This window comes from Rattus rattus, chromosome 3, assembly GCF_011064425.1.
Source record: "Rattus rattus isolate New Zealand chromosome 3, Rrattus_CSIRO_v1, whole genome shotgun sequence".
Classification (NCBI taxonomy): Eukaryota; Metazoa; Chordata; class Mammalia; order Rodentia; family Muridae; genus Rattus; species Rattus rattus.
In genome coordinates, this window is record NC_046156.1 from 175,303,384 (window position 1) to 175,329,557 (window position 26,174).

The window sequence follows — 26,174 nt, forward strand, 5'->3', positions numbered from 1 at the left end:
ACGCGGGAAACTAGGAACAATGCTCAGCCCAATGATAACCTGGTCAAGGAAGAAATAAAGAAAGAAATTAAAACTTTTTAGAATTTAATGAAAATGAAGGTAACAACATACCCAAACTTATGGGGACACAACGAAAGCTTTGCTAAGAGGAAAACTCATAGCGCTGAGTGCCTGCAGAAAAAAACAGGAAAGAGCATATGTCAGCAGCTTGACAGCACACCTAAAAGCTCTAGAACAAAAAGAAGCAAATAAACCCAGGAGGAGTAGAAGGCAGGAAATAATCAAACTCAGAGCTGAAATCAACCAAGTAGAAACAAAAAGGACCATAGAAAGAATCAACAGAACCAAAAGTTGGTTCTTTGAGAAAATCAACAAGATAGATAAACCCCTAGCTAGACTAATGTTTTGGATACACAGAGTGTGTCCAAATTAACAAAATCAGAAATGAAAAGGAGACATAACTACAGATTCAGAGGAAATTCAAAATCATCAGATCTTACTATAAAAGCCTATATTCTATATTCGAAAATTAAAAACAACGAAAACTACAGGAAATGGACAATTTCTAGACAGATACCAGGCAACCGAAGTTAAATCAGGAACAGATAAACCAGTTAAACAACCCCATAACCCTAAGGAAAAGAAGAAGTCATTAAAAGGTCTCCCAACCAAAAAAAGAGCCCAGGGTCCAGACGGGGTTTAGGGGTGCAGAATTTATCAGACCTCATAGAAGACCTCCATACCAATATTATCCAAACTATTCCACAAAATTGAAACAGATGGAGCACTACCAATTCTCTTCTATGAAGCCACAATTACTTTATACCTAAAACCACAAAAGATTTAAACAAAGAAAGAGAACTTCAGACCAATTTCCTTATGAACATCGACGAAAAATACTCAACAAAAATTCTGGGAAACCGAATCCAAGAGCACATCAAAACAATCATCCACCATGATCAAGTAGGCTTCATCCCAGGCATTCAGGGATGGTTTAATATAATGGAAAACCATCAACATGATCCATTATATAAACAAACTGAAAGAACAAAACCACATGATCATTTAATTAGATGCTGAGAAAGCATTTGACAAAATTCAACACCCCTTCATGATAAAAGTCCTGGAAAAGAATAGGAATTCAAGGCCCATACCTAAACATAGTAAAAGCCATATACAGCAAACCAGTGGCTAACATTAAACTAAATGGAGAAAACTTGAAGCAATCCCACTAAAATCAGGGACTAGACAAGGCTGCCCTCTCTCCTACTTATTCAATATAGTTCTTGAAGTTCTAGCCAGAGCAATCAGACAAAAAAAGGAGGTCAAGGGGATACAGATCGAAAAAGAAGAAGTCAAAATATCACTATTTGCAGATGATATGATAGTATATTTAAGTGATCCCAAAAGTTCCACCAGAGAACTACTAAAGCTGATAAACAACTTCAGCAAAGTGGCTGGGTATAAAATTAACTCAAATAAATCATTAGCCTTCCTCTACACAAAAGAGAAACAAGCCGAGAAAGAAATTAGGGAAACGACACCATTCATAATAGACCCAAACAACATAAAGTACCTCGGTGTGACTTTAACCAAGCTTAAAGTAAAAAGATCTGTACAATAAGAACTTCAAGACTCTGAAGAAAGAAATTGAAGAAGACCTCAGAAGATGGAAAGATCTCCCATGCTCATGGATTGGCAGGATTAATATAGTAAAAATGGCCATTTTACCAAAAGCGATCTACAGATTCAATGCAATCCCCATCAAAATACCAATCCAATTCTTCAAAGAGTTAGACAGAACAATTTGCAAATTCATCTGGAATAACAAAAACCCAGGATAGCTAAAACTATCCTCAACAATAAAAAAAGGACTTCAGGGGAATCACTATCCCTGAACTCAAGCAGTATTACAGAGCAATAGTGATAAAACTGCATGGTATTGGTACAGAGACAGACAGATAGACCAATGGAACAGAATTGAAGACCCAGAAATGAACCCACACACCTATGGTCACTTGATTTTTTTTGACAAAGGAGCCAAATCCATCCAATGGAAAAAGATAGCATTTTTCAGCAAATGGTGCTGGTTCAACTGGAGGTCAACATGTAGAAGAATGCAGATCGATCCATGCTTATCACCCTGTACAAAGCTTAAGTCCAAGTGGATCAAGGACCTCCACATCAAACCAGACACACTCAAACTAATAGAAGAAAAACTAGGAAGCATCTGGAACACATGGGCACTGGAAAAAAATTTCCTGAACAAAACACCAATAGCTTATGCTCTAAGATCAAGAATCGAAAAATGGGATCTCATAAAACTGCAAAGCTTCTGTAAGGCAAAGGACACTGTGGTTAGGACAAAATGGCAACCAACAGATTGGGAAAAGATCTTTACCAATCCTACAACAGATAGAGGCCTTATATCCAAAATATACAAAGAACTCAAAAGTTAGACCGCAGAGGGGAGACAAATAACCCTATTAAAAATGGGGTTCAGAGCTAAACAAAAAGAATTCACAGCTGAGGAATGCCGAATGGCTGACAAACCCCTAAAAAAATGTTCAACATCTTTAGTCATCAGGGAAATGCAAATCAAAACAACCCTGAGATTTCACCTCACACCAGTGAGAATGGCTAAGATCAAAAACTCAGGTGACAGCAAATGCTGGCCGAGGATGCGGAGAAAGAGAACACTCCTCCATTGTTGGTGGGATTGCAGACTGGTACAACCATTCTGGAAATCAGTCTGAGGTTCCTCAGAAAATTGGACATTTGAACTGCCTGAGGATCCAGCTATCCCTCTCTTGGGCATATACCCAAAAGATGCCCCAACATATCAAAAAGACACGTGCTCCACTATGTTCATCGCAGCCTTATTTATAATAGCCAGAAGCTGGAAAGAACCCAGATGCCCTTCAACGGAGGAATGGATACAGAAAATGTGGTACATCTACACAATGGAATATTACTCAGCTATCAAAAACAAGGACTTTATGAAATTCGTAGGCAAATGGTTGGAACTAGAAAATATCATCCTGAGTGAGCTAACCCAATCACAGAAAGACATACATGGTATGCACTCATTGATAAGTGGCTATTAGCCCAAATGCTTGAATTACCCTAGATGCCTAGAACAAATGAAACTCAAGACGGATGATCAAAATGTGAATGCTTCACTCCTTCTTTAAAAGGGGAACAAGAATACCCTTGGCAGGGAAGAGAGAAGCAAAGATTAAAACAGAGATGAAGGGACACCCATTCAGAGCCTGCCCCACATGTGGCCCATATACATACAGCCACCCAATTAGACAAGATGGATGAAGCAAAGAAGTGCAGACCGACAGGAGCTGGATATAGCGCGCTCCTGAGAGACACAGCCAGAATACAGCAAATACAGAGGCGAATGCCAGCAGCAAACCACTGAACTGAGAATAGGACCCCCGTTGAAGGAATCAGAGAAAAGAACTGGAAGAGCTTGAAGGGGCTCGAGACCCCATATATACAACAATGCCAAGCAACCAGAGCTTCCAGGGACTAAGCCACTACCTAAAGACTATACATGGACTGACCCTGGACTCTGACCTCATAGGTAGCAATGAATATCCTAGTAAGAGCACCAGTGGAAGGGAAGCCCTGGGTCCTGCTAAGACTGAACCCCCAGTGAACTAGACTGTTGGGGGGGGCGGCAATAGGGGGAGGTGGAGGGGAACACCCATAAGGAAGGGGGGGAGGGGATGTTTGCCCGGAAACCGGAAAGAGAATAAAAAAAAAAAAAAAAAAAAGATACTGCTAGCGTGAGCGAGTTATACATCTCACTAGCTTCCCAGAGGAGAAATAATGGAAGTCAAGGGGGCAGGAGAAACAGGGAAAAGGTAAACCATGCTGTGTAAACTGCCATGGAGGCACGACATGCGAGCTTGCCTGTTTAGGGGAAGTCACGTGGTGGACAGGGTCACTTTAGGGAACAAATAAGAAATTGGCAAATGCGGGTGAAATCCAAAGTGTTAGGGAAGACATGCTTAGTTAGAGCAGAGACAGAAATGTGGAAGTTATATCTTCCTGAGTGCTTACTGTGGACAGATGTGCAAAGCGGCATGACTGTATTGTGTAAGGGACTGTGCTAGGGGGCGGGAGGTCAGGCAAGGCAAAGTATAGACTCTCACTGAAGAAATAATCGAAATAATCTACTTAGCATAGCTTTTTTTTTTTTTTTTTTTTTTTTTTTGGTTTTTTTTTCCGGAGCTGGGGACCGAACCCAGGGCCTTGCGCTTGCTAGGCAAGGGCTCTACCACTGAGCTAAATCCCCAACCCCTATTTAGCATAGCTTTAAGTGAGCCTGCTTGCTTAGGGCAAGTCCCTTGGCCAGGAGATTGATCTGGCTTAACTAGAATTATAGTTCTCCACAAAGATTCTATTCTTTTGGACAGAAGGAGGATTTAATTCTTAAAAATTTAATTTCTTATTTTTAATTATCTATCTACCTATGTGAGTGTCCATGCCCAAGAAGGTTAGAGGCTAAGGATTCTCCTGGAGCTGGGATGATAGGCAGGAATGAGCCATCTGACTGGGCTGCCAGGAACAGAGCTCTGGTCCTCTGTAAGAGCCGTAAGCATTCTCAACTGTAGAACCATCTCTCCAGTCCCAGAAGGATGTTTTCTTATAGGGACTTCAGTGTTACTCTAACATCCACCCCCTCTAAAGAGGTGATCCTAAAATCATTTAGGAACTGGACCATGGATACCCACCCCCGAATGCTTCCCAAATCCTGGTAAAGATGAGACTGCCAAAGAGGTGCGAGGTCATTTTTGAGTTTTAGCCACAAAAGAAACAGGCTATTATTCTTTCAGGTCCTCTGAGCTTGTTTTACCCCCTCTTCTAGTTATTTCCCCCTCTTGGGATTAGGGTGATGATGAATCTGGCTTCTAACAGCTGAACGGGGACATGTGTGTGGCATTTGGGGTTGCTTTTCCAGCGGACCCATCTAAAAGACTCAAAAAGTGCATGCATTGGTCCACCATTTGTTCCATATTCCAAAGGCCAGAAACTAGACCAAAAATTCTCATAAGATAATTTGAAGGCCGTGTGAGTTAAAGAAAGAAGCAAGGTGTGAGGTGGAATCTCAGGGTTGTTTTGATTTGTTTTTCCTTGATGACTAATGATGTTGGACATTTTTTTAGGTGCTTGTTGGCCATTCAATATTCTTCTGTTGAGAATTCTTTGTTTAGCTTTGTACCCCATTTTTAAAGAGGATTATTTGGTTCTCTGGAGTCTAACTTCTTGAGTTCTTTGTATATTTTCGATATCAGCCCTCTGTCAGATGTAGTGTTAGCAAAGATCTTTTCCCTATCTGTGGATTGCTGTTTTGTCCTATTGACAGTGTCCCTTGCCTTCAGCTGGATATGTGACAGAGGATTGCCTTTTCTGGATTCACTGGGTCCTGTGGAGGCTTGATGACCTAGGATACACGAATGCTAGAGCTCTGAGGCAGGAGTGGTTGCATTGGTTGGGGAGCACCCTCATAGAGGTGGGGGAGGGGAGGGAGGAGAGGATATGGAGCTTATGGAGGGGAAACTTCAAAGGGGGATAGAATTTGAAATGTAAATAAATAAAATAACCAAGAAAAATAAAAAAAGAGAAAAAAACAAGGTGCTTGGGTATAGGGTTTTATATACTCGGTGTTATGCCATGGATAAGGACATAGGCCGTCTTGATCCTTGGTCTTTCATGCCTTGTAACACGACAGTAACCCATGTCTCTTCAGTGAGGAGGTCAAAGAACACATGGGTCATAGTGGAGAAAGAACGCACATGTACCTCTAAGAGGGTGAGAGTGTGAAAGCAGGTCTCTGTCTGAGGGGACCCTTTTCCCTGAGATTGTGACATCACTTTTACACAAAATTTAGCCTGTTTAATGGAAGAGTAGCAAACCTTTATATATAAAGCTAGAGAGAGGGGAATATCCTCCTTTTGTTATTGTTGTTGTTGTTGTTTGCTCAAAGGAGGGGATCTGTCCTGATCAGCACCAATAAGAAATTTTTTGATATTTTGCATTTCTGGTTTCCTTGGACTGTTACAAAAGATGTGGGATTTAACTGAGAAGGAAATGTCATAGCCTGCAGGTGTCCTTCCCCTGCTCAGATTTCACTCGCTGGAGTGGATTGGTAGTATGTTGAACACAGAGGCAATATGGACAACCACTGTTTAATGATGAATGTTTTCATTATCATTAGAATAATTATCAGCTCCTGTTGATGAGCATGGTGATGGCTGATTTTCAGAAATAGCATTGGAGATGTGGCATTAAGGATCTCTGTTCCTTTTAGACTGGATATTCTTACTAAGTAGAATTAATTTTGTAATAAAAGGATTTCAGGGCCCAACAGCAGGAAACACAGTGATATCTGAGACAGATGAACCTAGAAATCATATAATGCAGATGTGTTATCCAAAGACAGCTATCTTTCTTCCTGCTTGCTTCTCATAGTATTGATCCTGTAGATATTTAAATCACCATCCACATTTAAATCACCATCCACAATCTCTTGATAGATTGATTTATGCTCAAGGTATTTACAAACATAATGTGATCACGTAATTGGTTCTGTGAATGACAAAACATATATCTTTGCATTTTCTATTTCAATGACTTCAGATGTGAAGGAAAATATAATATAATAATAAGATACAATATATATTCAACTAAACTCTGGAAACTGATCATGTTAATTTTCATTTGTTTCTGTTTCTTTTCCAGATTACTTGAGCCACATTGCTTTCATTTGTCTTTGGTTCCAAAAGGATTCTGCCCATCACCCCCTGCCTTAAAAGATGGATTTGTTCAAGTTGGTTATGAAAAGATATATTTTCCTTTATGAATATTCCAACTTTTATCTCTTTACTTGGGTATAATCTATATCCTTCTTCATAGTCAAACAGTACTAATATGTTTTACATGTGCAATTTTACTTCAATAGTGGAGGGTATTTCATTCATGACATTTTTCCTCTGGCTCAAGGTGAGTCTTTTTTTTTTTTTTAAGAAGGTAGCATTCCTTCTATGGCATGGGACGTCAATACTGCCACCCGATGAATCAGAGATACCGTCATGCCTATTGAATACTGCCAATGTTACTGTTAAGTGTGAATGCACACACAATGTCTTAAGTCTAAGTCTAAAGATCTTTTTATTCTTCTCATTATAAAAGCTTTTCTTAAAAAAATTTCATCATGAAATCAAATATTTCATTTACCCCAAAGTCAGTTTTAACCACTGTCTGATGAGATGTATGTCATCATACTTTTTACTAGTTTTCATGTTCGTAAAAGAACACTGGCCATCTTCCTCTAGCTGTTTTAGGGACTTCACTTGGCATTGTGATTCTCTTCATTAGTTCTGTTCCCAGTCTTTCTTACAGTTGACCTTTGACCCCCAAATTCAGTGACGTCTCTTCGTGGCTCATACAAGAAAAACATGTCTTTGTAAGGAGGCTCTCAGTGCCGGCAGTTCAACTTCTGCACATTTTGATTCTTAAATTCTAGGCCTTTAGGTTTACAATAATGGGAATTTGCATAAGTGTCTACAGTGTAGATGCCACTGAGGAAGCAACAAGGCAGAGGAAGAAGGAGATAAAGTAGAAGGAGGTGGAATGCTCTACATACTCCTCATGATCTATGGGGCTCCTGAGTGAAACACGTTTTGAGAGCAGTATAATGTAAATTCACACACTTTAGCAACCCATGAAGCTCTCCTGTCCTTTTAGGAGCCAACATTTTAAAACACTGTTTCAGAATGGCCACATAGGTTATCTAAGGAACTTCAAAACAGAGACTGCTGCTTCATTCCTGACCTCCAATCTTTCCTAATTCAGTAGGTTGGGGGTGGACCCTGCAATTTTTTTTAATTGCTAGAAGTGTTTTTTTATGGAAATATTTAGATGGTGTTGAGTTAAATTTCCTCATCTTGAAGTCCCTCTTGCAAAGTAGAAGACCCAGGAGCTACAGTCAGAAACTGATATGAACTGTCCCCACTGTTTCCTATTAGCTTCTAAATGGAGGAAGGCTAAGCTTGGGGTAGAATGCCTGACAATGATAATTAGACACCAGAACAATTGGTTTTATTTGCTATAGTATCCCCAAAATATCCCCCAGGCCTTTATTTCTTTAGTATTTCTCTGTGGGGTGCAGAGAATCAGAGAATAGGGAAAAGAAGCAAAGATCCCAGTGAGGGTAACTATCCTCTTGCAGTAAATTCCTTACTTCATTATGACAACTCACCTACCAATAGTATAGGCTAATCCATTCACAACAGCAATTCCATACCTATAGTGAAGAGTGGAAGAATCAATATCATGTTCTTTCGAAGTCGTTGGTGATCCAGGTGGGGTGGCACATGCCTATAATCCAAGCACTGAGTTGGAGGGGTAAAGATTCTGAATTTGAGGCCAGCCAGGACTCTGTAGCAATTTGCAGGTTGACCTGAGATGCACGGTGAGACCCTATTTCAGAAAGCAAAATGAACAATCAGATGATATAGTGCCCTCAATGAGACTTTCATGAAGACATCAAGAGGACACATATTTCTGATATCCTGACATTTACTAGGCATTGTTGTCCATGGACAGAATGTAGAGCCTCATACAAAGAACTGCTGGACAAAACTACTTCTGACTCTGATGGCAAACTTCATTTTACTACATTAGGAAGGGAAGGAAATTACCAGAACAGTGCCCACTAAAGTGGTTTTAAAAAATGCTTAGTGTAGCAAGCACTTGGTATTTTGGGACCAATCAATACATTATAATATGTTGGCATTATGGCTTCATTTCAATCAATGATAGTATTAGTGTTGTTGAATAGACCCATACAAGGGAAAATGCTTTACACTGAGTTTCTAAATCAATTGTTTGAATGTAGGTTGACTGATGATTAAAGTTAATTACGATTTGCAGGCCAAATAAAATCTGAAAAGGCATTTTGTTAATGGGAAACAGGGCAACTCAACCTTTCTCTACTTTTTCTTTGTTTAGAGTGAAGGTACCGTGTTTCCTATTGGGAAAAACATAGTATATGCTTGCAACGAAGGGTATTCTCTTGTCGGAGATCCTATTGCCAGATGTGGAGAAGACTTACAGTGGCTTGTTGGGGAAATGCACTGTCAAAGTGAGTTATCTTGGTTGTAGTATGTATCTTAAGATGTTAGGAGTCTGCATTAGTAATTTTTCTCACCACTGTGACAAAATACCAGGACAAAATAGCTTAAGGAAAGAAAGACTTATGTTGGTTCCCAGTACAGGGAAGTATCTGTCACAGAAGGAAACCTTGGTGGAGGGAGATCAGGCAGCTGCTCACACAGCCTCCACAGTCAGAAAGCAGAGAGAGGTGGAGGCTGGTGCTCTCGGCACTGCATATAATACTTGATATTATCTGCATCGAATATTTCTATTGTTTTATCTTTTACTCATGCATTTTCTGTGTAATTGTGAAATAGTCTTTTAAGAATTTTATTTGAACTGTTAATATTTTCTAATGATATTTTCCAATGTTTTGTAGAAAATTTCCATCTTGTCATTTACATTTTTTTGAAACAAAATCTCACTCAGTGGCTTAGGCAGGCATGAAATTCACCTGACCACAACTAATGGCAATCCTTCTTGCCTCAGCCTCCCAAGTGCTGAGATTACAGGCATGAGACATTTTTTTTCAAGGTACATAGTTGTTAATATTTATTATCTGTATCTCTTATGAATTTGTTTCTGCTGTAGGCTTTCCTGTAGGCTTAGATTTTTCAATACTTACTTTAATAAGGGTTTTTTTTTATGCTTCAATCTTCCTTGTAGCCCACTGGCTAAAGGTAGAGGAGAAAGCTGGTTAATAGGACAAGGGGGTTGCGCACCTGTTTAGAAGTAGTTCTTTGGGGATGATCCCAATCTTTGTTATAATGATACGAACAGTCTACTACTCCAATAGCAAACACCAAACATGACTCAGTAATGGCTCAATCCAGCAGAAACCATGAGGCTCTGGCAAATCAGCACAAGTCTGCAGAAGCAGCAAGAAGCAGCCAGAATACACCAAAAAGTTCTTTAGAGCTTTTCTCTCTAAAAAGTCACGACAAGCGAAGATGAGTGACGTAAAGTGTTACAAGGCGAGCCAACGCAAGAGCATCATTCATTGGGTTCTGCTTATACTCTTTCCAAACATTACATATCCTCTCGTGTGTCTGCTGCAGCAAAACATCCTCTCCTGTGTCTGCTTTAGCAGAACATCCTCTCATAAGACAGCTTCCAGAAAAGCACCATATGACACAACTGAGTCTCCTAAGAAACCCGAAATTGCCACTGCACATTCTCATGCTTTCGAATGTTAGATTAGTTCTGACTAAATGTTACTCTATGCTTGAAAAACTGTAAGAACAATTTGAGGCTTTGATGACATCTTTAGAGAAGATGAATTTTCTATCTGGTAAGCAACGAGGGTACTTTATGCCTGGTTAACCTTTATTCCAATGGTATCTTACCATGAAGTGATCCAAATGAACAGAATGAACTTCCTACTTGGGTATTTCCTTTTTTTTTTTTTTTTTGAAGAACTGGAGCCCAGGATTTGATTCCCCATCCTGTGTCTCTCCTGCAAGCTCCATAAACAATTCAACCTCTGAGCTACAATTCTCTCCTCAGTCTGTCCATTCTTCATTATATTTTTATTTTATCTTAGTTTTTCAAATTTACAAATAACTCATGGGGAAAAGCATTACCAAATCTGTAACTACTATCTTAGATTTCTTTTCTGTCTGTAATCTTGGGTCTTCAAACTGTACTTTTTTGGACAACTCTATGATTCTTACAAACATTTTTCTTTTAGTGTTGTGCAACTTTCCTATCTGTCCTGGTAGGAGAGAGGTTGTAGAAGATACACTTGGCAGATGTATCATGCCAGAAACAAACTTAATGCCAGATTTTGAAGGTACAACATGTGACTTGCATTTAGCTTTTCTATACAATATAATTGGTAAAATGCAGGCACTCAATAAATGATAAATACTGTGATTGGATAAATGAGTAGATGGGTCTTCTGATAAAGACAGTACTGAAACACAGCAATGTTGTATAGTATTGTCCAAAATCCATCATATATATATATATATATATGTATACACACACACACACACACACACACACACACACACACACACACACACAAAGACCTGGCTGTTATAATTGCTTCATCATTCTTTCTGAACTTCTCATTGAAACTCATGCCACCTCTTTAAATGCCATGTTTCGGTGTCTCTAAAATGTCTCTTCCAATCTTTTTGTTAGTATTTTTAAATTACCTTTATTCAACCTATTACTATTTCTTCCCTGATCTATTATATACAAAAATTTTTTTCCAGCTGCTTTATTTTTAAACAGATTTGAACTAATGAATGTCATTAAGGGAAAGATTGGGATGGGAAAAAAAAAACTGAACACTGAACACTTTGATGCTGCAAGGTGAAAGGTGCCGCTTTAAGTCTTTAGATGGTGACATATCTAATTAGAGCTAATGATATGCAAATGAGGAAAGCTCTTGGGAGAAGTCTGGTGGGACATCATCTCACTACAGAGATAAGTGGCATCTGTGAAGTCTGATTTTAGCAGCAGGCTGGGCTTTGGGGCTCTATTTGTAGGCTTGTTCATTTTAGGTTGTCACATTGCTGTGAGGGCAGGGGAAGGAGATGACAGCTGTTTTGTCTTTACTCATTCATTGGTCAATTACATGTCAGACACAGTGGAGAGTGTTTTTTGGAGCACTGTATAAATAGACTCTCTTTCCCCCCTGCTGGTCCTGTGATATGAAAAGGCAGAACGAGGATATTAGCACAACTTAAGGCTATTTTTTAAAAGGTGCCTCAGGATACCAAAGCAGTGACCCATTCTGTTCTCCTTTATCTTCAGAAATTGCCTGTTTTCTACCTGGAGGGATGAACGGCATGCGGAGTGACCCCCAGAAACCCTTCTACATGGTTGGTGAGAAGGTGACCCTTTCCTGTGCAGGTGCTATGTCCTTAGAAGGTCCTTCCACCTTCCTCTGTGGCTCCAGCCTTAAGTGGAGTCCTGAGCTGAAGAGTGCCCAGTGTGTGGAAAAAGGTGAGTAGCTTCTGCCTCACTTCAGTGCCACCCGTGCTTAGACAGGCAAGAGTCCTTTTGGTGACCATCATGGCACTGTGTCAGAGTACATCATTCTCTCCATCTGGCTCCCTAGGAGAAGGAGGTCAATGTGTAGACCGTGCAACAGCCATTCATGTTGAATGATAGACTCATGGAGTGTAGGGACAGGGAGGATGGTACAACAAACTTCACTTCTCCTTATGAACAAAGAACTTTATATTGGTTAGTGTGTCAAGAAAATGAAGACTTTTTGAAGGCTGATATCTGTTTTCTTCTGATTTTCTAAATTCAGAGTTAAAATGATAATTTATTTAAAAAAATTGAATGCATTCTTTCTGGACTCTCAGTTATTGATGCTAAAGTGAAAAAATTTAAAAAATTATTAAAACATATAAATGTAAATTTATATTTAATACTGCAAAGTAGACATCATTCAAAGAAGTCTTGTGGTCTGTAAAGTTCCTTTTTTTTTTTTACAGTTACTCTTAGTAAGGGTAAGAATTAAGTTTTCAGGAAGAAATAAAAGATGAGAACTTGGATGGGCTCAGTAGCTGGACCATGGTTTATTTAGTACCCGAGAGGTGACATCTCTAATTCTGGCCATCTCACAATCAGGGTACAGGATCCAATCACTCAGTGATCAGAGGTCAAGAGAATGGGGGATCCAGGCTTTAGGCTGACGGTTTTGTAGCTAAAGGTGGAGAAGGGGCACGAGAGACCTAGAAGAATAGGGAAGTCAGCTGTTTTCCTTAGAGAAGCCCTCTGGTTGCAGAATCTGTTGTCTCTTTCTACAACCACTGGTTTTTGGGCTTGAGTCAGCAGCCTTTCTTCTGAAACACCCAAATAGCTGTTGCTTCCTGGGACTTTGAGCTCAGTTTCGGATCCTTGGCTTTTGGTGGGAGGTATGGGTGTGGGTCTTTTCTTTTCCTGGTTGTGGAAATCCAGGAATCTAGTGTTCTAAATCCTAGTCGCATTTAAACATTCTTTTAAGAACCTAAAATAATATGGGTGTGTTGGTCTTTATCTTTTTTTTTTTCTTTTTTTCGGAGCTGGGGACCGAACCCAGGGCCTTGTGCTTGCTAGGCAAGCGCTCTACCACGGAGCTAAATCCCCAACCCTGGTCTTTCTTTAATACCAACACTCAGAGGCAGAGGCAGGTGGATCTCTGTGAGCTTGAGGCCAGTCTACAGAGTGAGTTCCACAACAGCCAGAGCTAGTTGCAGAGACCCCACTTCAACAAACAAACAGCTTAGGCAGAAAAAATAACTTAGATAAATTGTATATTTTCAGTCTTTTAAGTGGGCTAAACTTGTTTATTAAAACACACTTATTGTTTTATTGCATATTAATACATGTAAATATATTGTTTAATAATTTAAAAAGATAAATGTTTTTATTTTATGTGTATACACATTTTTCCTGCATGTATATAAGTGCCCTGTGTGTGAGCCCAGTGCTTGCAGAGGCTGAAAGAGGGCATTGGATACCCTGGAACTGGAGTTAAGGACAGTTGTGAGCTTCTGTGTGGGTGACAGAAACTGAACCCAGGTCTATTGCAAGAACAGCAAGTACTCTTAACTGCTGAGCCATCTCTCCAGCCTGGAACAATGTTTTTTAACAGTTATGACCGAGAAAGAAGAAAGCTCATATACATGCTACTTTCCATAATATTTCCTTAGTGTAAACGTTTTAAATTCAGTGCTGAAATATATCCATTCTTATGAGGATGAAGTATGCGATTCTAAGATTAACACTGTTAAGTGAATTAGATGTTTACAACTGAGAACAGCAGGCTTCTTGGAGCCCCATTCTGCTGAATGTAGGCGTGAACTGTGGTGATGCATGTCAGTAGAGAGGAGTAGAGCAGACAAGAGGAGTGCCTTCCGCATCAGCTCTGAGGTACACATTAGAAAACAACCGCCATGATTTTTATATCCCCTGTCGTACAGATATGAGTTTATTTGAGTTGTGTAAAGCACCTGTACCCGTGATTTGAATATGAAAGAGAACAATATATACTTAATGAGGATATAATACTCTTTCAAAGGAAATTAGATAGTTTTTCTGCAATGTTTGCTTCTGTCGCTTTAGAGCATAGTTTAGTCTGAATGTTTCCCCACTCAGTAGAAAATGGTATTAATTAAGGGTATTTTATGGACCCATGTGTTTTCTGAATATGTAGATAACAATAATCACCATGTTTGGGATAAAGCTATAGCAAATGAAAATTCCTATGTTTGTCAGCTTTCAAGATTGGTATTTAAAAAACAATCTGTTAAATGTGGGAATGGAGAGACGGTCCACTAGGAGGAGTGTTTCCTGCATATGCGTGAAGACTCTAGTTCAGATCTCCAGCTTCCATATAAAAGCTGGGCATTCTAGTGTTTATCTTTAGTCCCATCACTGGGACATGGAGATAGATGCATACTGGCAGCTGGCTGGCTGGCTACTCTCGCCAAAACGGTAAGCACCATGTTCAAAGGGTCATCTTGTCTCAAAAATACAAGGTGGAAAGGGATAGAGGAGGGTCCCCTGAGACTGAGCTCTCGCTTACACATATGCATGCCCTTGCATGCATGTGCACACCCCTCCCACACACTGCTAAGTAATAAGTGAATAAATTACTAGCCCGTTGAATATTTAATCCTTTACAAGTTGTGTTAAGCACATGAACACATGCATATTCTATATACACACATACACACACATACACACATGTATATATATATATATATATGTACACACACACAATGTCAGTTAAGTAGTAAGTGGATGAAGTACTAGATCTTTAAATATTTAGTCATTTAAAATTTTGCTAAGCTATACATAAGATTCACTATTTTAATTATTTAAAATACACACATACACTCTTACGGTTGAACAGCCATCACCTCCACTCATCTCTACAAGTTTTGCAGATAAATGTGCTTAGATCTGGAAAATATAATTAAAAATATTTTACCAAACAAGAACAAATTTTGGCAGTGTAAAGAACCCTTATAGACTACTGACAGTAATGTAATTTAGTTCAAACACTGTAGAAACCAATTCAGAGATGCCTCAAACAATCCAAACTACATCTACCATGTAATCCAATGGTATCACACATCTGATGGAATCTAAGTCATCATAGGACGTAAAATCCGCATGTCCACATTTATTATGAAATCGGCTTAGATTCTACCAACAGAGAAATGAATGAAGACAATGTGATATATCATGCCCAAGACCTACAAAAGATCAAACCAGAAACAAAAGTTCTAGCATGCACTGGGGAGAAAGTCATGGAGTCTCACTGCTAGATGAGGAGGTAATGGGGGTCACCTATTGGGGAGCTGCTGTGTGTGGTCAGTTTTCTTCAGGCATGCAGCCTCTGAAAGGCTACCCATGTCCCAGTAGTTGGTCAAACCTCCATGCACATATAGATAGCACTAAGTGAACTCACTGGGTTGGAGAAAAAGAGCATGTGAAGTTGGGTGGGGATTGGAATGTGTGTGAGGCTAGAAAAATAATTCAGGGGGAGAGAGCGAGGTGTAAGCTTGATACTTTAAAAATATTAACATTAAATACACATTTAAAATGAGAACAAAAAGGTGGCATGTGTTCACAGTGGAGTTTTATGAGCCACAAAGGGAAACAAAACTTTATCATCAGAAAGGAAGTGGGTGGAGCTGGAGTTCATCATATAAGCAGAGTAAGACTGAAGCATGTTTTTCTCTCATATGTACAGTGCACTTTAAAAAATATGTATCTGAGGCCTGGTAATGTGGTTCAGCAGGTAGAAGCATATGCTATACAAACCTGATGACTTGGGTTGACCCTGGGAACCCAAGTAAAAAGCCAGATAGAGTAGTGAGCATCTGTAGTCCCGGCGCTCCTAATGTGAGATGGGAGGTCATGAGTCAGCTGTGCGTCTTAAAGGTCCTATATCCTCCCCAGACAGTGCCACCAATGGCTCAAATACAGGGGCGTATTTAGTGCATCTTTAATTCAAACTACAATATGTGCTAATACAAAATAGGAAACCATTTTACTTTGAAGCCATTTTAGATTTCAGAAAAGTTGCAAAATAAAAATTCTACACACCCTCCGCTTCACTTTTTGCATAATTTGATATAACTTAGCTGGTGAAAGTAAAGGACCAGTGGTACTCACACCTGCGTCCTAGTTACTGCTCTAACTCTGCATCTCTTCACACAGTGACACATATGAAGGAAGGAGGTTAACTGGGGGCGTCTGCTTACAATTTAACAGGGCTACTCCATTAGCATTGTGGTGGAGAATGTAGCAGCAGGCAGGCAGGCAGGCAGGCAGGCAGGCAGGCAGGCATGGCGCTGCAGAGGTAGATGAGAACTTTACATCCTGATCCACAGCAGGTAGGAGATAGATAGATAGATAGATAGATAGATAGATAGATAGATAGATAGACAGACAGACAGACAAGAGAGAGAGAGAGGAGGGAGAGTCAGAGACACAGAGACACACAGGAAGGCAGACAGAGACAGAGATAGAAAGACAGACAGAAAGAATCCAGAGAGACAGAGAGAGACAGAGAGACAAAGACAGAAAGAGAGAGACAGAGAGACAAAGACACAGATCATAGAGACAGAAAGCCAGAGAGATAGAGACAAAAATACAGAGAGACTGAGAGATGGGCAGAAAGACAGAGAGACAGACAGACAGACACAGAGAGCAAACAGAGGTGGGGGGGGAGATAGACTGGGTCTTGGTGGTGTGGGCTTTTGAACCTTAAAACCCACTTCCAGTGACACACTTCCTCCAACAAGGACACACTTCCTAGTCCTTCCAAACACAGCCTGCAAATATATATATATAGTGTGTGTGCGTGCGTGCGTGTGTGTGTGTATGTGTATATATGTGTGTGTATGTGTGTGTATATGTGTGTGTGTGTGTGTATGTGTGTGTGTATGTGTGTGTGTGTGTGCATGCGTGCATGTGTGTATGTGTATATATGTGTGTGTGTATATATGTGTGTGTGTATATATGTGTGTGTATGTGTATATATGTGTGTGTATGTGTGTGTATATGTGTATGTGTGTGTATATATGTGTGTGGTGTATATATGTGTGTATATGTGTGTGTGTGCATGTGTGTGTATGTGTGTGTTTGTGTGTGTGTATATGTGTGTGTATGTGTGTGTATGTGAGTGTGTGTGTGTATGTGTGTGTGTGTGTGTGTGTGTGTGTGTGTGTGTGTGTAGGGAGGGTAGTCTTCTTTGGACCACTGCACCTACCGTCCTAGTGATCTGAGGATATGAGACAAGAGGAATTCAACTTTGAGGCCAACTTGAGTTATATTATAAGACCCTGTCCCAAAATCAAAGAAAATAACACCACAAAACAGATGGAGAGGGAAATTTCGTTAGGACACTATTGACTAACCTGTTATTTAGATACCATGTTTCTCCCTTACGTCATTTTAATTTCCAGTTCCTGATTCAAGCTTCTGTCTTGACCTGTGAGGTCCTCTGCATCAAGTGTTTAGAGAATGTGACTGCTCCTGAGATGTCTAGCTGTGGAAGACAGGCTTCTTCTTGCCACCATTCTTCCCATTTTTTGAAATTTTCATGGGATTTTATTATCTTGTCTGGCTTGCTTATGTTTTTCACTAAGGGACATATGTATTCTATATTTTTTCCTTATAGAATCATGTCCTTAGGACATCAAGTGTGTTAACGTCCTTGCTGCCAAGCTTGACGACCTAAGTTTGATCCCCCAGTGTCCACCTGGTGGAAGTTATTTTCTGCTCTCTATGTGTGTATCACATGCACATCCATGCACACACTAAGTAAATAAGTTCAGCTAAAAATGAAAAAATGCACAGTGACTTTCTAAGGAGATTATCTTTATAATATACTAAATGAGTATCTAATTTTATGCCCCAAAGTTTGATGCCAATGATTTTCAGTAAAATGAAGCTAGCAGAATGTGGGGAAGGCCGAGCATTTTAGACTTCACACTGACATCCAATGCGGAGGATTTCCATTTACAGTGCTGTCAACTACACCAAGGTGCTGACGAAAATTCAAATAACCGTTTGCTTAAAAAAAAAAAAAAGAGACAGTTTCCAGATTCAGAGCAGTGGATATAATATTTTTAATGTAAGCAGCTCCAGATGTGTTGAAGGGGAGATGACTTGGACATTTGCGTATATTATAGTGTTAAATTATACATGTATTTGTTCTTTTTCTTTCTTTTTTTTTTTTTTTTTGAGACAAATTTTTATTGTGACTCTGGCCGTCCTGGAACTCTCTCTGTAGAAAGAGTCTGGCCTTGAACTCTCAGAGATCCATCAGCCTCTGCCTCCCATGTGCTGGGATTAAAGGTGTGCTCCAGCACTGCCACACTATAATACAGTTTTAAAAAGTTTCTTATTTCCTTTTTCTTCCCTTCCCTTTCTTTATTCTAACCTTTCCTGTGTACCCTTTGCTTTCTCTCAAATTCTTGGCATTTATTTCTTTAATTGTTCTCTCTCTCCCCCCCCCTCTCTCTCTCTCTCTCTCCTAAATGTGTAAATAGAACTTGTTCAGTTCCCATAGTTTTACTGTATTTTTATTGAAAAAATGTTTTATGTCACTATAATTTAATTATGGTTTCTCATCCCCCAACTACTCTGAGATCGTCCATACTCCTTATCCACAACTCCATACCCTTTCTTTCTCTTTGTCTTTAGAAAACAAACAGGTAAACAACAACAAAACCAAACAAACCAGAATTAAAAAAAATAAGAAACACACACACACACACACACACACACACACACATACACACACACACACCCCATAAAAACACTCAACTGGAGAATATAATGTATCAGTAAAAGACCAGTAGAGCAAAAAATGCTCTAGCAAACAATATGAGTCACGAGTCTACGAAAATGCTATTGAGCTCATTTTGTGTTGGCCTCCACTGCTGGGCAGGGAGCCTGCTCTTAAGTGTGCTTAATATATCCAGTGAGATGCCATTGGAGAAAACTATCTTTCCTTTGGAAGCAGATGTCAACTGGAGATAGTTGTTTGGTTAGGGATGAGAACTTCTTTTTCCTTAATTTTTAAACTGAAAGCAGATTTTTTTCATATGGTTATGGTTCTCCTTTTCCAATTCCTCCTAGATCTCCCCACCATCTCATCCACCCAAATCCACATTCTTTCTTTTAACTATAGGAAATCTTTACCGTCAAGCATCCCACAGATTTGATCCACCAATTCTATCGTACAGCAGGGCTTATACCCTAACGATCTTGTTGCTCTTAAATGTCTCTTCTAGTCACCAGCACTCTAACACCAGCAGCTCCTTCATGTCAGCCCTGGGAGAAACTGCAGAACTCAAAATGCGTCTGCAAAATGCCCTATGAGTGCGGGTAAGCTCTGCCTTTGCCGCTCAGTTTTCTATTTGATTTTATCCAGGGTAAACGGGAGGGCCTCGCAGAGCTTGTTGAATTGAAGGCATGGCTTCCGGAGAGCTAAGTGTCTTTGCATCTTAATCGGGCCCACTGCTGCCTGTTACAGGTCATAGGCGGACAGCCACGCCACCGTATTAAGCAGGATGATAATCTGGAGGAGCGAGACACCGAAGGTCCGCTTGAGCACCGCTTGTTCTATATATAACGTGAAGCAAAAATGACAGAACTGTCACCTGAAGATTGAGAGCTTTAGAGGATTAGGTTGAAATTCCCTAGAGGCATCAACGTTTAAAAAGCAATACCAATAGATAACAGAGCAGCCGCCTTTCTGATGCTAGAAGCGTATAATAGCGCATGCGTTTATCCACACCCAGGCCCGAAAGAGGGAGAAAGACTATGAAACATGAAGCCAGAGAGGGCCCCGAGGAGACAACCTCTAAGGAGGAGCAGACTCCCTTTAGGGACTTGAGAGGTACCACAGGTATTATGAAGAGTTATAAAACTTCCCTCCACCCTTTTCCATGCTTAAACCTCTTCACCAGTGCTCTTTAGTGATGGAGCCTACCGGAAGCTAGAGGTCTTTCCATGCCAGACTTCCAAGAAGATGAGGAGGAATGGAGAGGGTTTGGGAGGACATTCGGTCTCTAGAGGATTCTCAGTTTTAAGATTAAGGACTTAAGTTGGTTCATCTTTAAGAATCAAAATAGCAATTTACCCAGTACTTTGTAGCTGCCATGCACATTAAACCCATATCTCCTTCTTGAATGAACAGGGGATGATGGTGACTACATCTCATGACTCTGAGTATGCAGAAAATCAGTGAACAGTTCAGGTGACACCTGTGGCCCGTCCAGATACATCCTTGGAGGATCTCAGCTCTGTGATCACTCACTACCTTAGAGCCGTTATTTATTCAAATCGAATTCTTTCTCTTTCTAACTCCCCACAATGTGTGCCACTGCCCCGCCTCCCAGTGAGACCTCATTCTGTCTTGTGTAGGCATACCATGATGCTTAGTATAATTTCACGGCATCGGATGCAATATCAACATAGCTTTGTAAAGTTTCTGCCTTTTAAACTACTTTAAGTAGTTCTAGCCAAACTTTAAATAAACAGAAAAATTATGACAGGCACACACAAAGAAGAAAAAAAATAAAACTAAATAAAGTATGTGAATATAAAAATCTTTCTGTCCGGTGTATAAAAATATGCTTTGAGCCCAGCAGTGATGGTGCCTGCCTTTGATCCCACACTCAGGAGGCAGAGGTAGGATGGATCTCTGTGAGGTCAAGGCCGGCTTGGTCTACAGAGTGACTTCCAGGATAGCTACAGAGAAGCTCTGTGAAAAGCTCTGTCTCAAACTAAAAGAAAAAAAGACTTTTACCAATATTTACCCATAGCAATACTTTTCATACTCATTACTATTCAGAATCTTCCCAGGGAGGGTGAATCTGGGAGTTGGGGAGGGGTCTGGGATAGGTCTTGCATATCCAGGCTGATTTTGAACTCACTGTGTAGCTGAGATGGGGCATTAAGCATCTCCCTCTGCTCTTGTCTTTCACGTTCTGAGATTATGGTGCCACTGTGGGCCTGTGCCCGGTTTAGGAAATATTTATTTTTAAAATTATATTTCCAAATAGCTATATAGTGCCATTTCCCCCTTCCCCTCCCATATTGTACCATTTTTAGCAACAGTAGTTAAGAGAAAAACAATAAGATGTTTAATGAAAATATATCTAAGTCCTTTGTAAGCACAGGCACTTTTATTGGTGGTGTGGAGGGTATCATGCTATACCACAAGTTTGAGGACAATTTGCTGGCATTGACTCTCTTTTCCCACCATGTTGGTTCTGGGGACTCAAACTTACATCATTTGATCTAGTGGCAAGAGCCCTTATTCATTGAATCATCTCATTGGCTATACACATATTTTTAAAAATAACATTGAAGGGGCTGGAGGGATAACTCAGTAGTAAAGAGCTCTTGCTCTTCCAGAGGACCTGAGTTTGGTTCCCAACACACACATCAGGCATTTCAAAGTTGTCTGTACCTCTAGCCCCAGGAGATCTCACTCTTCAAGCCTCTGCAGGCACCTGCACCCCTGTGTACATAAGCATACACACACATACACACATACACACATACACATACCACACACACACATACACACACATACACACATACACACATACACACATACACACATACACACACACACACACAAACACACACACATACACATACATACATACCACACACACACACACACACAAACACATACAGAATTAAACATAATAAAATAAACAAAAATAACATTGAGGAACCTTTATAGTTCCCTGCTTCCTTAAGGATTTTAATGAACAAGGCTGAGTTACAGACTCCGAGGGCCGTTGAACTGGGAGGTCAGTGATTTCACGTGATCTCTTGGGGGTGTTTGGTCTTTGCTGCTTTTCTGTTTCCTTTGGTATCAGTCCATCTGCAGTTGCTAGCAGAATTCATCTTCTCATCCAACTTGCTGCGTTTGGTCTGTCTGAGAGGCAAATAAACCAGCACTAGGAATCTGGTTTCATAAAAACTTTGAACACCAAAAAAAAAAAAAAAAAAAAAAGCAGACACAGTTTCTGTGGTTGCCATTGGATTGACTACCTGTAGGGTTGTAAGCACAGGAGTCTTGCTTTCACTTATCTTTCTTAGCTCTGAAGAAAATAAATCTTGTAAATAATGTAATTAAAAATACCCCTTTCAGATCCTCCTTGGATGTATGTGCTCGAGATGAGAGAAGCAGCAGGATACTGCCTCTGACCATCTGCAAGATGCATGTTCTCCAGTGTCAGGGAAGAAATTATGCTCTCGTTGGCAAGAACAGCTGTACTCTGCCTGCCTCGGCTGAGAAAGCGTGTGGCGCATGCCCGATATGGAGCAAATGTGATGGTAAGGAGCCTTCCAGATTGTAACTGTAAGAGCGCTGAGGCAGTGCTGCTAACAGTTTTAAGTAGTGTAGTTTCTAGTGCACCAGCAGCTGTATGGAGATGTGAAATGTATCAGATAGTCTTGACCGTAAACGTCCCCTTACCTTCTTCCAAGCCTCACCAATTCTCATTCTACCTCCGTGGTACATAGGCATGCGTACAGGCAAAGCCGCCCATGCAGATAAAATAAAAATATAAAAATTAAAGGAGCAACAGAAGAGTTACATATAAATAAGTGCACTCGCACACGTGTGTGCCTGCACATACATACACATATGTGTGCATGCACATACATACGCACACACAAATAATGGAACAAAATAAACTTGAAGAGCTGAGTCAGATACTACTCTGAGATTAAGGACAACTTCTTGTTGTAAGGGAGTTTAAGAAGTATTAGAGAGGCATTAAAGATTCGAGTGCCAAACTGACACTTCTTGAAATAATCTAGAGACTCTGAAGGGGATAGACGAGGGACTTACGTTCTCAGGCTGTGATCTAGTAATCAATTAGGATGTGACTGAACAGAACTTAGCAAAGGTCTTCAACACTGCCCGTGTTTTGGGGCACGTAGTGAACAGGAAAAGGCTGAATCTCTATGAGGAACGAGACGGAGAGCTCCTGACTTGGATAGACCCGCCTCATGTGTGTCCAGCCAGTAGAAAGTCTGGCACGAATTTTCCAATCCCATTTATTCTGAGTGAAGAAAAATGGCCCCATTTCCTGGTCTCACTGCTCTTCCAGCAGATAGTTTATTGTATTGCTCAGGGCAGGAGCTCTCTAATCACCACACCATTACTTTGGAGGTAATGGGCTTCCACTCTCCCACGTCCACAGTGCGCCATTAAGTCTTCCTCACTTGTTCTTTCCAGCTCAGAACAGCAAATGTGTCTGCAGAGAAGCGGCCGAGTGCCAGAAAGCAGGGTACAGAATCTGCGTGGAAGTGAATGGCAAAGAGGAGACAATGTCCGAGTGCGAGGCTGGCATCTTAAGGTGCAGAGGGCAGAGCATCTCCATCACAGCCATTAAGCCCTGTGCCCAAGAAGTCCAGTAGGACCTGGAGGCGGTGGGGCTTCGTCCTCTTCATCAGAGGCTAACGGGCAATGGATACTGGGTTAAAACATCTATAACTGGTCCTTAGACCACTTTCCTAGCAGGAAGGCACGATCCTTTCTGCTTTCTCATCAATATTTACTTCTCCCTTCTGTGTTCAGCCACCTGTGCAAACAACCCTTTTGTTTTCTCAAATCCCAGTCCAGATTTCCTTCCTTTAAAAGGGGCAGGACGAAGAACCCTCATGAACCATGGCATGCTGAGCTATTTGTGAGGTTTTTGGAAAAATGCATTGGGCTTTACCTTTTTTTTTGTCTGTAAACTTACAGGATGAGACTAGAGACACATGTTATCCATTCATTCACCCCTATGATTCTGTTGAATATGATTGACCCAGTCCATGGGTCTGTGTTGATTAGGAAAACAGAAAGAACATAATTTCCTGATTAGGGAGCTTGATGTTCCTCAGTGAAATCAAACGCACACACATGCACACACATTGGGAGAAACAGACAGATGTAATTATTTTCATCTCGAGGGGTAATGTCACGCTTCGCCCTACTCAGCCATCCCCACGTGTAGGATCTTTCTTCCTGTCAGAAGATCAAACTACTTAAATGTCAGAGCAGAATTCATCATGCTATGGTCACAGGGCACCGTCTGCCTTCTTGTCTGAGAACAAATATAATTCAGTCTCTTGAGGGCTTTGTTCAGTGTCTGTCAAATATAAACCTGAAGATCACTCTGCTTTTGAGAGAAGCGTCAGTTTATGCTAGAGCTATTGAGAGATGCATATTTGAGAAGAATCTTCCCTAATGTGGTCACACCCTTAGATTTTTTTTTTCCAGAAGCACACAATTTGAGACATTGGAATTTGCTTTATTTCTTATTCATCTTTCATTAAACATAACAATAGCAAGAAATCCAGCTGTGGAAGGTGAAGTGTGTGGGCTGAAATAGAGCTTAAAGTATGAACAAACACTCTCTCTGTTTTTTTCCCCCTGAGGCTGTTAGATATATTTCAAACAAACTTTAAGTTGCTAAGGAGTAGAAAGTGCATTCCAGATCCTATTTTCTTTTAGATGTTTTTGAAGTGTAGAGTGCCGGATATCACTACTCTAGATTTAGCTTTCCATAACAATTTCCTTTGCGGTTTGATGCAGATGTAATATATGGAAGTTGCACAGTTGTGGGTTTCATTTACTGAATACACTCATGCTTAAGCATATTAACTGTACATATTAACTGATTTAGAGGATACTATGGATTCGACATCTTCCCTGGGCATAGGTATTGATTTGAAAATGACAGGATTGGCTGTAGACCCCCATTGGAGGAAGCAGGTAAGGAATCACGTAGGAGAACTGATCTTAACATTCTTCAGTTCTTTCTATTATTTACTTGTTTGGCCTGGAGTTAAATTCCCACTCCTTGTGAGCGCTTCTAATTTGAAAATCCAATTTCTTCAATATTTTTGAAATTTAAAACTGATGGATGACGTGACAAAGCTTCCACGAGTTAAGAATTCTCCACCTCTGATCTCATCGCAACAGGGCACAATCCAAGGCATGTAAATTGACTTCCAGGTTTATGTGACATATAAATGAATTCGGTCTCTAGATTTGGATCCCATTCTCCTAAATATCTCACCACGCATGTGCAGATATTCTAAAGTCTAAAAATATCTGATATTGCAAACTCTTCTGGTCAAAACATTTTGGATGAGCCTTTTAACAGCCAAGGTATTTGAGACAGAGGTTTCAACAGCATTCCTGGAGGAGACACAAAGGACAGATGAGTCACATGAAGGATGGGAGGAGGGAAGGTGGCTGTTGATAGGTATTTTGAGACACTCTATTTGTGTCCTACACAACACTCCTCCCTCCCCCCAAACCATTTTTCTGTCTATTGACCTTTCCTCTAGTCATACAGGGACATTCACAGTTACCTACAAAGAACCAGAATTGTTGTAACAAGTCAAGAGGAAACTTATTTTTGATAATGACTCATTGAAGATGTTTGGAAAATTTAAAAATAAGCTCTGTAAGCAGAAGTCCGTGAGAAAAGCAAGAAGGAATTGTTTGTTTATTAAGTAAATAAAAGGCAAAGAGAACAAATCCTTCGTGTCTTCTTTTCCCTGTCTCAGACCAACATAGAATTACACAATCGAGGGGAGAGTATGGCCTAAAAGGGTGGAATCAAGGTTGTTTGGATCCAGGGGAAGGAAATGGGTCCTTTACTCTCACTAGGAAGCCATGAGGGAAACAGAGTTTCACCCACCATTTGCACAGACATCGCAAGTTATTGATAGAGGCAGCCTCGGAAGATGTCTTTGCCGTGGTATGAGCTGCATTCCTGTGATCTCACACAGTTCCTGTTAACTGATCAACAGAAGTGCTGCTATCAGTGTCCTGGGTTTTCCCAAACCAATCGAAACTGCTCCAAGTGTAGCCTCCCCCACATCTCTCCAGGAGTCTTGCTGTTCTTCTAGTCTGAGGGAAGAGTGTGATTAGTCACATGAGGTATGGTGGGGTGGAGAATGGTGAGTAGGTCTGCTGAAGGACTCTACAACTCTGG

General features: G+C 40.4%; 1 protein-coding gene across 1 annotated transcript in view; it reads left to right on the top strand.

The window, feature by feature from the left end:
* The window catches only part of C7 (complement C7), a 74,230-nt gene extending 48,516 nt beyond the window's left edge, over window positions 1–25,714 (top strand). The window contains exons 13-18 of the mRNA XM_032897030.1: window positions 6,760–6,847; window positions 9,031–9,163; window positions 11,941–12,136; window positions 19,447–19,533; window positions 22,322–22,506; window positions 23,417–25,714. Of these exons, the coding sequence (XP_032752921.1) occupies window positions 6,760–6,847; window positions 9,031–9,163; window positions 11,941–12,136; window positions 19,447–19,533; window positions 22,322–22,506; window positions 23,417–23,598 (871 nt within the window). The 3' untranslated portion in view covers window positions 23,599–25,714. The remainder of the gene's footprint in view (window positions 1–6,759; window positions 6,848–9,030; window positions 9,164–11,940; window positions 12,137–19,446; window positions 19,534–22,321; window positions 22,507–23,416) is intronic.
* Window positions 25,715–26,174: the final 460 nt, after the last annotated feature.